At 36.5% G+C, this 13,143-nt stretch overlaps 1 protein-coding gene across 1 annotated transcript in view; it reads left to right on the plus strand.

Annotated features, from left to right (window-relative positions):
- The first annotated feature begins 23 nt into the window (after nt 1–23).
- Nucleotides 24–13,143, plus strand: part of LOC112557045 (enhancer of polycomb homolog 1-like) — a 20,988-nt gene continuing 7,868 nt past the window's right edge. The window contains exons 1-14 of the mRNA XM_025226633.1: nt 24–215; nt 1,896–2,052; nt 2,990–3,135; nt 4,928–5,023; nt 5,275–5,382; nt 5,651–5,718; nt 5,868–5,948; nt 6,180–6,303; nt 6,699–6,878; nt 7,256–7,342; nt 8,896–9,041; nt 10,330–10,449; nt 10,585–11,405; nt 12,744–13,104. Coding sequence (XP_025082418.1) covers nt 63–215; nt 1,896–2,052; nt 2,990–3,135; nt 4,928–5,023; nt 5,275–5,382; nt 5,651–5,718; nt 5,868–5,948; nt 6,180–6,303; nt 6,699–6,878; nt 7,256–7,342; nt 8,896–9,041; nt 10,330–10,449; nt 10,585–11,405; nt 12,744–13,104 — 2,648 coding nt within the window. The 5' untranslated portion in view covers nt 24–62. The remainder of the gene's footprint in view (nt 216–1,895; nt 2,053–2,989; nt 3,136–4,927; nt 5,024–5,274; nt 5,383–5,650; nt 5,719–5,867; nt 5,949–6,179; nt 6,304–6,698; nt 6,879–7,255; nt 7,343–8,895; nt 9,042–10,329; nt 10,450–10,584; nt 11,406–12,743; nt 13,105–13,143) is intronic.

Below are 13,143 nucleotides of genomic sequence, written 5' to 3' on the forward strand. Positions count from 1 at the left end.
ATACCCCTCTTTTTCGAGGGAGAACATTTGGACTATCTAATTAGCATATTTAGGGCGAAAACATGAGCAAAGTGTCGTTTCGAGCGCGGGCGCTGGATGTCTCCAAGCCCATGCCCATTTACCGGGCTGAGGAGATTCCAGACCTGCGTGATTTCGACAAGATCAACCGCGCCGTTGTGCAAATGCCAACAGGAATGGAAAAAGAAGAAGAAACGGTATGTTTCATTGCTAAAAGTCTTTTTTTGCATGCCGCCATCTTGTTTTTTTCCGCGCGCTTCCAAGCTAAAAAATGTACCGTATTTGCCTGCTGTTGCATAACTGTTAAAGGCTGCAAACAAACCGTAACACCTGTCTAATAATTCTCTGTCTTTTAGAGGTTCCTTTTATTAGTCCTTTCTTTTCAAGCGTGGAAAGAAGGCGATTGTCCTCTGGTCACGTGACTATTACCACCATGCCTATAAGTAGGTCATGTTGACCCTTAGAGTAAGCATGGCCTACATGGAGATTTCTTGTTTACTGCTAGTGGTGTTTGTTTTGGGTGGTCACTTGTAGACATAAAAGTATTAAACAATAACTGTCTTGTTTTCTTTTATTTCTTTTTCGAAAGTAAAACCTGAACTAGAGAAAATCAGCTTGGGGAATTCCCGGCGAGTGCACTTGTACTCCAACATACATCAAAGGGGACATAATAGTAAACTATAATAGTTCGCAAGTTGTCTGCAAAAGAAATTGAACATTAACAGCATATGGCTTTTATAACTCTTAAAATACCTTTCTTTTGGCACAGCCTTATATTAGCTTGACTACTAAAAACAAGTAAGATATGTAAAGATATTGTTGTAGCATAAATCATGACCCGGACCATATCTGAGTTAGGTAGACTTCCAGAGCAATTTAAGTTAATACCTGCAAAAATCTATCTCAGATATAAGAATTATTCACTGCATATACTTGTCTACCAAGGATGTGAAATTTTCAACCACAAAATACTTACCTACATGCCAAAATTAAAACTCTGCCAAAAGTGAAGTCGTTTTCAGTCAGAAAACTCATTTTCCCTTCTATGAGCAGCTGTGAAAGTGATTAAAATCCTTCTGGCCTTTGATTAAGTGGGAGGGAAGCATTTTGGTTTTGGATGTATGTTAATTTATTGGAATTTTGTACCTGCTATGTCAGTTGTTTGGAAATTTACAAGGCATCAGAGTTATTGAGCAGTTATCTGGAAATCGGGGGATCATTTCCTTAAAACAGTCATCTGAAATAAGAGTGGGAAAATAGAGTCTGCGTGAGTTTAAATAAAACTTAAAAATTTCTTTCTAGTGATCGTAGTATATTAGCATTAACTGTGCAGCAACAACCATGGACCTGCCAGGTTTAAGACATTAAAAATCACTACAATTCCTCCACCCTGGTCACTCTACAATCTTAATCAAAATCATGTTGTGCTTAATATTTAAGATTTTTATCCTTAAAGGAATGACTGTTGTTGGTTTTCTCTGGGCACTCCAGCTTCCTCCACCCTGTGTGTGCGCATGTGTGAGAGTGATCAATTATGATCTAAATGATGGTGATTAATTTGTAAGATGCATTTGATGTCTACAAATAAATATGTGCTATGCAACTTCATGTAAGTGCTTTGTGCCAGTTTTTGTTGGTGGCATAAGATACTCTATAAATAAACATTTATCATCATCATTAACAATGAAATTGATCTTTGACGTGTGGTATCATTGTGATCTGAAGATGGGATTTGTTTATTTATTATATTTGTAGATATCCTTTCCACTCTTACCTAAGTTAGAGGTAGGAGTACCACACATGTCCTAAAAAATACCTCATTATATTAAGCAAACTAGAAGAACAGTAGTTGACTTTTGTATTTTTTGCTCAATCAGGAAACACATCTACAGAATGCACTAACTGCCCAGCAATTCTATGGAACAGCTGAAGTTCAGGCGATTCCTATCCCTGAAATCCAGGGCATGGATGAGCGCTACAACAAGCTGTATAAGCCTGACTTTAAGCCCACCAAGCAGTATATCCACATCCAAGGTTAGTCAGATAGGTGGACAGTTTGAAACTAGTTTCTAATAGAGGATTTACTCAGTCTTAAGGAAAGTTTTAAGTGTTATGTAGGAGTCCATTTATCTTAGCTGTTTTTCTACAATAAACCTGAAAAAAATGTTTGACTTTTGCTGTATACCTCTGTTGTTATTGTCCAGGGTAAAGACCGCAGCTACAAGTACTAGCCTGTCTTAGTTTAATACTACAGTCATTACATACTCAAGTCTAATACAGTAACTCCTGGAGGTTGTGCATGTTAAAAGAATACTGTGTAGGAATTTGGGATAAGATGCAGCTTATGAATTTGACATTTAAAAAATCTCATTATTCCTAGATTTCAGTGAAAAAAATTGTCTTCAGGTGTCATTTGTTTATTATACATGCTAAGATTTTGTGTGTGTGTGGGGGGTGTGTTCCCTTTATATTTAATAAATATTCTTGCTTTTGCATTTTAGTGTTTTAGCAGTGTAGTACTAGTAGTAATTTCTGTATGGCAGTTGACAGGAATTAAAATAATCTTTCTGTAGGATGTTGATACAAGTAAAGTGTTTGGTTCAGTTGTACCTCATGCAAATAGAATTTGGCATTTGAGATCAAACCAACCCATAATTTAATATGCATATATGTGTGTATATATGTATAATGTAAAAGTATTGGAGATAATTTTTACATTAGCGTTGATGATTACACTGAGGTTTTCTTTCCAAGTCATATATATTTCACACGGACTCTTTATTATAATAATAGAAGATTCATGTTAAAGCGAGGCTACAGACAGTTTTTAAAGTTAGCATAGGCTTTCCTGCTGGTGGAAACTTGTTTTGTGCCTTCTTAGATTGATTGGCTGACTACCATTTTTATTTAAATTAAAATGATTTTTCTAAATAAGTTTTGTAGATTAAAAAAACTAAAATTTTTACTTCAGCACTTGGCATGGAACAGGAGATACCAGATTATGACCTTGACTCTGAGGATGAAAGTTGGCTAAATGAGCAGAGCAAAAAGATGGAGATTACCCCACTCAAGTTTGAAGAAATGATGGACAGGCTGGAAAAAGGTTCAGGACAGCAGGTCAGTTATTGCTATTCTTTTTTCTTTCTGTCTTTCAGTTTGTTTGTTGTTTGTGAAGATATTGCTATCATTTTTGTTTTTTTTTGTTGTTTCTACCACATGCATAATGTTGGTTTTTATGCATATATATATATTTTCTGAGATGCATTTGGAAAGCAGACTTTGTGTGCATAATTAAAGAGGATGAAGGACTTTAGTGATCTCTGGTGCAGTCAGAAAAAAAATGTCATTTAAGTGGCATTTTCCTTGACAAAATTATTTTAGCGTTTTAAAGAGGTACACAAATTGTTACCTGGGGATTAAGTCTGTTGTCTGCTTGTCTGATTTTACTTTGCTTTGTGTTATTTTGGTCCTTGACATTTCATCTCTTCTTCTTTGGTCTTGAAGTCTGCTTTTGCTCTATTTCAGTTTCTTAATAGCCCTCAAAACAATATGTCTTTTTGTACCAGCATTCTTCCAATAACACTTTTTTAAGGCAGAATTCTTTCAGCTTGTTCCAGAGCAAAATACATAAACTAAACATACCACACTCTGCTTTCTCTGGCAATCTACCCCAGTGGAGGTCATACTATAAATTTTTGCTGTTCTTCTCTATCATAATAGCTTTTATTTCTCCTAGGAAAAAAGACTTATGTACCTTTTATCCTTAAAACTGGCCGAACATATTCTATGACTGTCAGAGTACTGCAAAATTTGGTTATTGATTAGACCAGTGATGCCCAACCTTTTTTGGCCTGCGGGCCATATCCATTTCGGACAGCCGTGTCGCGGGCCACTTCACCGCAAAAATACAAAAAAGAAAAAAAAAATTGAGCAGATACCAGTTTTTATTAGAAACAAGTTGTACTTACCATTAATTATGTAGTAATTAGTAGGATATTTGAAGTTGTTTTCCCGAAACCAACTTCTGAATGTCTGGCCTCATTGTAGAGACAGCAAGTCGGAGCACTGAATCGAAATGTTCGTCCATCGAAAAAAAAGATTAGGAAACTCCCCTACGTAGGGATAAATAATTTTTTTTTTTTTTTTTTTTTTTACTAACATGTCGATTTCCTGCTGTGTGGGCAGAAGTTTCGCGGGCCGGATATGGCCCGCGAGCCGTAGGTTGGGCATCCCTGGATTAGACAATAGAGATTCGCATAGAGCATATGTACATGCATATTTGCATACACACACTCTTTCTCTTTCTCACTTTTTATGCACACGTTTTATTTATGTTATATACAGAAAGGGGAGAGGTGTGTAGTAGATCCAGTGAAGGCATTGCAAGACTTTAACCCCACCCCCCACCCCACCACCACAATTTTTTGTTGGTGTTGGTGTTGGTGCCACTGTATAGTGTACATTACGTCACTTGTAATTTCTTTCAAATTTTTTATCAGTTATTTGAAAAAATCATTCATCAGATGTGACTATATTTTCACTTTTACTGCACATTTGACAACCATTTTGTTGGTGCTTTTTTTTTTATTATGTGGCTGCCAATATGTTCAGACAGAAGATTGCCATTGATAGATTTTAGGAGAGTAGACTTTTTTTTTTTTTTTAACAGTTGAGATGGAGATATTGCAGTTAACTATCGCAATTTTTTTTTTTCATTTTTCTAAAGTAACAGAATTTCATTTTTGTCACCTTATTTACGTGTTGACTGGCAAAGATGGGTTACTCATGGCTTTTAATTAATTTGCTGTTTATTTGTGGATTGGGAAAATATCAGATACATCTACTTGTTTGTACATCCATACAAAAAGATTTGTATTATTACTTTATTATATCTTGTACCTCAATACAGGTAGTAACTCTCCAAGAAGCAAAGTTGCTGCTGAAGGAAGATGACGATCTCATAATTGCTGTCTATGACTACTGGCTCAATAAACGCCTTCGTCTGGTGAGTATGGCTGATCAAGTAAGATTTGAGTTGTGCTACATCAGCTTATTTTAGGGTTTATTTGTCTAAAATGTAGAACATAAGGTATTTACATAATTAAATTTCTTTATTTGTATGTTATGCCTGCAGTAAGGAAGCATAGTTGGGCTGTTCTGTCTGTTATTATAATAGACAAAATACTTCTCAAATGTTTGTTCATACTTTACTAAAGAAAACAAAAAATTGTGTGGACTGATTGATGTTCTTTGCAGGAGATGCCTTTGATCCCTCAAGTGAAGTCTGAGAAGAGAGATGGAACAACTACAAACAATCCATATGTGGCTTTCCGCCGAAGAACAGAAAAGATGCAAACAAGAAAGGTTACAACTCTTAAATATCTTCTTTTTATAAATTAATGTTATGTTTTGAAATTATATGAGAAGTAATGTTTTAATAAATAATCCATAGGTGAAGTCCATTTGGAGATTTTGTACACTGTTGCTGTTGTTTCAGAATAGTGCTTTTCTTTCTTCAAAGTCTCTGCCACAGACTGCATTTTTTTCATTAAGTAGATGGTGTCTTTTTTCCTACTTCTACTACTTTTTCTACTTATTTTTGATTTAATTTTTTTTTTTTTCTACCCTACAGAATCGAAAGAATGATGAGGTCTCCTATGAGAAGATGCTGAAACTGAAACGAGATCTCTGTAAAGCTGTGTAAGCCTTTTTTTTTTTTTTTTTTAAAGTGGAACAATGATGCTTTTTTTTAATGTTGTTTGTCATGGTTTGTTCTTTTAGCAGAATGAAACTTATAAACTGTTTCCATTAAAACAAATGTGTAAGTATTTTGATATGTTGCTGTACAGGACCCTTCTCGAACTGATCAAGCGGCGAGAAAAAAGCAAGAAGGAAATGCTGCAGCTTTCGATAGAAATTTTGGAAAAACGGTAAGGCAGGATATTTACTCCTAGAGGCAGTAGGATGTCACGTATTTAAAATGCCTAGTACTGTCCAGAACCTCAGCTCCCTCCCTGTTGTCTCAGGTTTACATTTAAATGGTATCTTATATCAGAAGATCATACTTTATAAAATTAGTTGTTTTATGCTGGGGGCATTGTTTCCATGTTTTGAATTGAATTATTTATTTGGTGGGTCAACGACCCTTTCATTGTTCCCAGGTATCAGATGGAAGATTTCAGTGGCAGTTCATTAGCGGAGGCAGAAGCTGAACGTGACAAGCATCCTTCTTTTATACCTCCCTACACCTTGACTGCGCGAGGCCAGCCTGGCTCCTTTAATGGAGTGAGTTTTGAGGACTGTTTGGACAACTTTACTGGGCATTTTCTGCATATCATAAATGTAATCTTGAATGGCTTGTATTGTCATCTGCTAACGGAAAAGCAAAAGTTAAAGGGTTGTATGCCAAAATCATGAGATGTGAACGTTGTCCTCATGTTTGCATTTTACAGGCAGTATTATTTAGTATTGTTGACACAATTTTTATTTGGTTTGATAGTTGGTTTGTCTTATCAAAGGTTGTATTTATGCTACAAACAGATCTGGCTTTTACTGTTTGGCCTAATTTATGTGTTGTTCAGAGCATAGCTGTGTCATACCAGTGATTATGAACCCTTTGGCTCTTTTTATACATTCTGGTTCGCTCCATATGTCGAAGAATTTTTTATTTTTGGAAACAGGAAGAGGTTCCTCCCATCCGAAAGAAACGTCCTTATAGGCGCCGCAACAAGCAGCCTCAGCAGCAGCACCCTAACACTGTTGCTTCCACAGCCGCTGTGGCAGCAACTGCGGCATCTTTTGCAGATGTGGATGTTTTACATCATGAAATGGAGAGCTCTGATGATGACCTTTTGTCACCTGTAAGTTAGATATGGGATTGATTCATCTCTTTACCTGTTCTGTCTAAATATAGAAACATGAGAAATACATGTGTGCATACACTTATATGTGTTTCCTGGTCACTCAGATAAAGATGTGTTTTTGTGCAGTACATCATATAGAGGTACACGTTTCCATATTGTGACTTTTTTGTTGATTTATTAAAAACGTTTTGAAGGTAGCGTAAGTAATTAAAATGCAATAATAGGAATTGTTGGGAACATTCCAAGCGCATCTAAGTATATTATATGTGAATAATTCATCTAAATACAAAACATATGTTGGATTACTTCAAATATCAGTTTACTATTATGCAAGATCATGAAAATTTCCATTGTAAATTTTGACTCTGTATTAGGCAATGTCCCCGTCTGATCATGAAGATGATAATGATCCTGATGGCCCATTTGCTTTCAAGAGGAGGAGATACTGTGCTTATTATGCAGTAAGCATTTTTACAGCTGTCATTCTTACAGTATATGGCTCACAGAATCATATTTGCACCTTATTTTTTTCCACATTTTTCTTTTTCTTGTAGTTCGTCATGTATGCATTGTGCTGAGTTTTATTTGCCCTCAAATAATATAAGATGTAATGTTAACCTCTTCATGGATTCTAGGTTACTACAAGAAAGCAATCCATTAATCTTCCAAAAGTATGCATGTGATATACAGTGCTACTAGTTAAGTAGTGCATGGAAAAAGTTGGGAAAAGATTAATTTTACCCCCTCCTACAGACTATGATCTTGTAGTTAAGGCTAGTTCATTTGAGATGAAAAGACAAGATTGAGCTACTTACCCTGGAATGCAGGAAATTATCCTATTGCTAAGAAAATTATAAAAGGAACTTAACAGATAGACCGGACAAACATAAAATAGCCAGAAATCAACCTTTACTACTTTTTCCCATCCCAAAGTGTACTTTTTATGTAAAATATAAAAGGAATGAGGAATGTACAATATAATTGGGAAAAATCTTTAAAATGTAGGGTTATGCAGACAACACCTGGCATTAATAGGCTGTTCCTGCAGACAGTAGAGTGAAAATGGTTACACATCAAGTACTATTAAATGAACATTACAATTGCTTTTAATAGGTTATTTAGTCATAGCTGTGCACCATGTTAAAATTGTACCTTTCATTTGTCAAAATTTTGTGTAAATATGATGTGGAGACACATACAAGATATCGATAAGCTATTTCGGGAAACAACAATCTACTAAGTTAATTAGGAAATACTTAAGAACTTAGAAGCTGCAAAATGCTGCTATGAATTTGCCTTTGCATATTCAACACAAACTAATTGATGCAGCTGAGCTGTAGCTGTGAAGACGTTAGCTTCTGCTGGTGCAAGTTAGAGTTAAAATGTGAAGATGAATCATTAATTTTGGTATCAAAGAAGAGAATGTCCATTTTTGGTAAAAAAAAAAAAACCCAACAAATTAAGCATTTATAAAAGCAATTATCTTTTTTAAACAAAGCAAATTCACTAACAGCACTTTACAAGCAAAAAATGTTGATGGATTGGCATGGAGATGATGTATCTCCTGTTATTTTGCAAGATATGTGTTTATTGCTTGCTCATTTATAATTGAGGGAATTTATGGTGCTTACTTTAAACTTGAAGATAATTGAATGTTATAAAGTATATTTTGCTGTAATAAGGTTGTTTTTTTTCCCTCCATAATTGATTGTAGACTTATGAATATTAGAGTTTCACCATCATTTTGAGTTTTGTTTATCTAGGAATTGTTCCTTAACAGCATGAAGCTGACATTGAAAAGAGGGGTAATCTTAAATGTGTATTGTTCATCTTTGACCAGTGATTTTCGGTGTTAATCTGCTAGCCATACAATCTGCAATTATATAGGGTGCAAGGACACGATTGATTGAGTTATAGTCTGAAGTGTCAGTAGGACTTAGTGATCAGCCTTGCACATATAATGGTGCCCATGTCACCTCTGCCCAATTGCACGATCCTTTGTATGCATTTCCAGCCCCTGTTCAACCGACTAGGCAACTGGCCTTGGTGTGACCCTGCAGAGGGTGGTTTGGGCGATAAACGACACCGTTTTTCCCTCACCATGCTGCCGGGTGGCCGATGTGTTGGTTATGCTCGTCAGCGAGTGGGGAGGGGAGGAAGGTATGGCATTACAAACATCAGCTGGCACTGAGTGCTAGTATGGATGTCCAGATGTCATTTCCCTTGACATGAATACCAAAATCAACCCTCACAGCAGTTGATTTTAATGGCAAGCTTTAATTTCTTGTTTACTGTGAGAAATGTATTTAAAATGTGAAGAAAATCTAAGCAACATGTTCAAACAAAGTAGAAGAGATTTCCAAAGATGCTTCTAGGAATCACCCTTTCAGGATCTCATTAGAATCTCTGCACGGAGAGTGCAAATCAAAGGTCAGCACTAGTACTTATTAATTAGAGATCCCATTGCCTTGCATTTTAACCCTCTGAGCACAACATAAAGTATAAGTATTACAAAGACTGGCTAATGACTGAAGACTGTGAAGATGAAAGTGGATGAAGTTTTTTTTATTATTATTAGTAGTAGTAGTATTGCTGCTCTCTGGTAAACATTAGACCAAGAAACCTATACATTTTTGAAAAGGAGAAAGTTTAAACTTTGCAATAAAAGTAATGAAAATAACCTTCCCCATGTTTCCCAAGCAAAGCCACAATTATGCCAAGAGGGTTACCACATACAGGAATGTCAGAAACAAAGAAATGAAAGCAAAAAAAAAATTGCAGTGAAAACTGTTTTAAAATCGTAGTGATGGATAATGAGTGGGGAAAGCTGTTTAAGTCTACTGAAAAACAGCAAAAATGTATCGCAGGACAACTTAACATGACATTTATGAGATCAGAAAAGGCTGAAGCCTGATGGATGCTGCAAACATATGAAGACAGTAAATGTTTCTCAGACCCACTTGTGCTGTAGGTGGACAGCAGTGATCAAAAAGGAAAAACTATGACGTTCAATTAAATGGGTCTCCGACATCTAAAGCTTTTTTAATTCTCTTAGGCCTAGTTTTGTAATATCCTAGAAGCATCTTTGCTCTTCAACTCGTTTGTTCTTTTGCACGTCGATTTTGCAGATTCCTGTCCCGCCAGGTGTATATGGCAGCCAGATTGTATTTTAAGCCTTGCGGTGTAGGATCGTTGATCAGACGAACTGTCTGCAATATATTCTTCTTAGAATAAATACTAAAATGGTTTGTTTGAGGATGGTGGCCATCTTTTTCTCCTGTCAAAATTTCTGTGAAGGATGTCTGGTATCAGTGTACAATTTTTATCACAGTTTTCTAATGCATCCATTCACTTATTTTATTTTGGGTCCACATATCATACATACAACATAGACCGATGCCAGATGAGCCTTTTTTAATGACAGAGATATTTCTGTGATTATTTTCAGGGTTATATTGGACAGAGCACACTCTCCATGGGACGAAGCTCTTGAGAAAGTTGATCTATCTTCTCATTCTTGTGTGGGACGAACCAGCGAGTACATCACATATATACGAGAAAGAAAAATGTACGTTGTATATAATGAGAAAATTTAGTTGTTTGTAGGTTTTGAGATGGTATTTTGGTAAACATGTATCTTCTCCATGGACATGAGTCTTGGCCATCTTATTCATAACTCCAAAACCTTATTTTCTTGTTTCAGTCCATTTTACCGACCACAGACACCTCCACCAGAAGATGATGCTTTACGGGAAGAACAGTGGTCATCATCACATCCAGCTACCATGGCAGCATGTCCAACAGCAGCATTAGCGTCGGCATCAGAGATGAACCAGGAAACATACCAGGTGCACTATGAACAACTGCTGCAGATGCAGCGGGATCAAGAAACCCGCCGGCTGAATCAGGATTTGTCAAGTGCTGTTGTCATGGGTGATGAAATGGGTACTCCCAACAATAAAGTGCAGCATTCCTTTTCTTCACAACCTACCTCTCGTTTTACTCTAGACTCTGCAAGTGCTGAATTTGCTGCAACAGCAGTGAGAAGCACAGCACAGTTAGAGACAAGCGTTGTCAAAAGTAGCAGTGAGCCAAACTTTGGCATTGTGTCCAGTTTGTCGAACCTTGTGACAAGTAGTGCAAATATAGCAAGTGTAACTACCGTGGTGTCAGATGCTGCTGTCACTATTCCCTCTTCATCTTTAATTTCTTCCATATCAGCTGTCACACAATCCCTTGCTTCACTGCCATCGTCCACTCATTCCTCCATCATGGTGGCGAAACCTCAGATTGCATCTTCAGCATCTTCATCTGTGACTCTGAGTCTGCCACAGATGTTGGTTTCTGCATCATCAACACTTCCGTCTGTGGTGTCTGTCTTCACCCCTTCGCTGCTCCAGTCACATCCACCTCGACATCTGCTGTTACAGACTGCCGCAGGCCAGCAGCTTGCAACATGCAATGGACCAATAACAGCATCACCCGTTCCTTCATCATTGTCATCACCATCATCTTTGCTACAGAGTAAGTTGTGCTCTCATTGTAACTTGAATTTGTTTTTAGTAGCTATTCATAAGAAACCTGTTAGTGCATTCTTTTTTTTCTTTTTTTTTCTCCTGTGTTTTGTTTTTTTCAACAACCATTTCACAGATTCCTCTATTGTGCTGAATGTGAAGATATAGGGTAAAGATTGGCCACATCCATGTGGCACACCATGAATTCAAGTAGTCTTTATATTAATTTATCATAAGAACACTTACAGGTAATTAAAAGTAGAATTCAGGACAAAGTAAAATGAGAAAATTGTGTTGTTGATGTAATGTTACATAATCTTGCTATAGAACATAGTTATTTTTAAGTGCTAAGAGCATGTTCCTCAGGAGTGTGAGTATGCGCTGTATATATTTTGCATTTATTATTATTTAAAGGTACTTTGGATTGCATTTAATTGTAAAAATGAGGGCATTATGCATTCTGCACCATCAAAAAAACAGCTGTAGTTTAATCAATAATAAGAGGTGTCAATGCCAGAGGAAATTTTATATTGTATGTTGGGATTCGCCTAATTATGACTCTCACGAGTCATTGAATACTTTCTTCCTTCATGATGACAGTCACAACGATTTTTATCTACCTAAAGTCCAAGTCCACATGTTGCTAAGACATAAGGATAAGCTTATTTGATCCAATGTACTTGACATTCTGTGCCTCGTAGCTTGCATTCTTTCCTACATGCTTCCTGCACTTTTTGAAACAACTTTTACATAGGTTTATTATAAATAAATAAATATTTCATAAATAGATAAATATTTCATGCTTAGAAATTTACCATTTGAAAACAAAGCTCCTTCCAAATGATTTAAATCTATTTTGTCTCATGCTCAATAAGATATATTGTTATTAAAAACTATGTATATCATGTGTTTAACAAATTTCAGTACAGAATACTTGGGGAGAAAATCGTGTTTGGCTGTGTAAACTTTTTCTTTTCTGTGTGCAGTAATGTTTACAATTTGCTGTCCGTTCTTTTAACACACACCACCCCCCTCTCTTATGATAGTATAAGTTTCTGTTACTTTTCACTGCCTAGCCTTAGTGCTAAAAATATTGTAATGACCGCTGTTCTGTTTTTGATAAACTTATGAACTTGGTTAGTGTACATTCATTTCTCTTCTTCCCGCAATATAAGGTTAAGGTGTCAGTGAAAATTGAGAGAGTGTACCAATTATTTACCACCCTGATGGATTTTTATTATTCTGCTATCCTAATAAACATTAAATATAGTATTTAACATACCATTTGAACTATTTTGTAATAATATTAACAGATGTGCAGGGAACTGAGGCATTTATTTCTGTTCAGACAAAAATGGTGGACTTTCGACATCACCAGCAGCCTCAGTCCTGCAGCTGAACTTCCCTATTACTACAGCTATGGCTCCTCGGGCTACAGTTCCTTCCTCAACTGCCATCCCTTCTCCATCTGTTGCACCACAAACTATTCTTTCTCCTGCTCTCAGTTCTTCACCAGTCTGTGCAGCGACTGTCCAACCTCTGGGACCAGGTGGGGCTACGGCATCTCCTTTGACCATGGGTACTGTAGGAAACACTGGCGTTAGTGCCAGTCTACCTGTTGGGAAAATGATGGTCAGCAAAGTCTTACCCCAGGGAGTGGGAGTTTCTGGACTGCTTCCTGCTGCATCATCTCCCATGGATATTTTAAAGTAAGAACAAATGCAAACCCTTATGCATGCTTTAAGCTT

Source organism: Pomacea canaliculata, linkage group LG2, assembly GCF_003073045.1.
Source record: "Pomacea canaliculata isolate SZHN2017 linkage group LG2, ASM307304v1, whole genome shotgun sequence".
Lineage (NCBI taxonomy): Eukaryota > Metazoa > Mollusca > Gastropoda > Architaenioglossa > Ampullariidae > Pomacea > Pomacea canaliculata.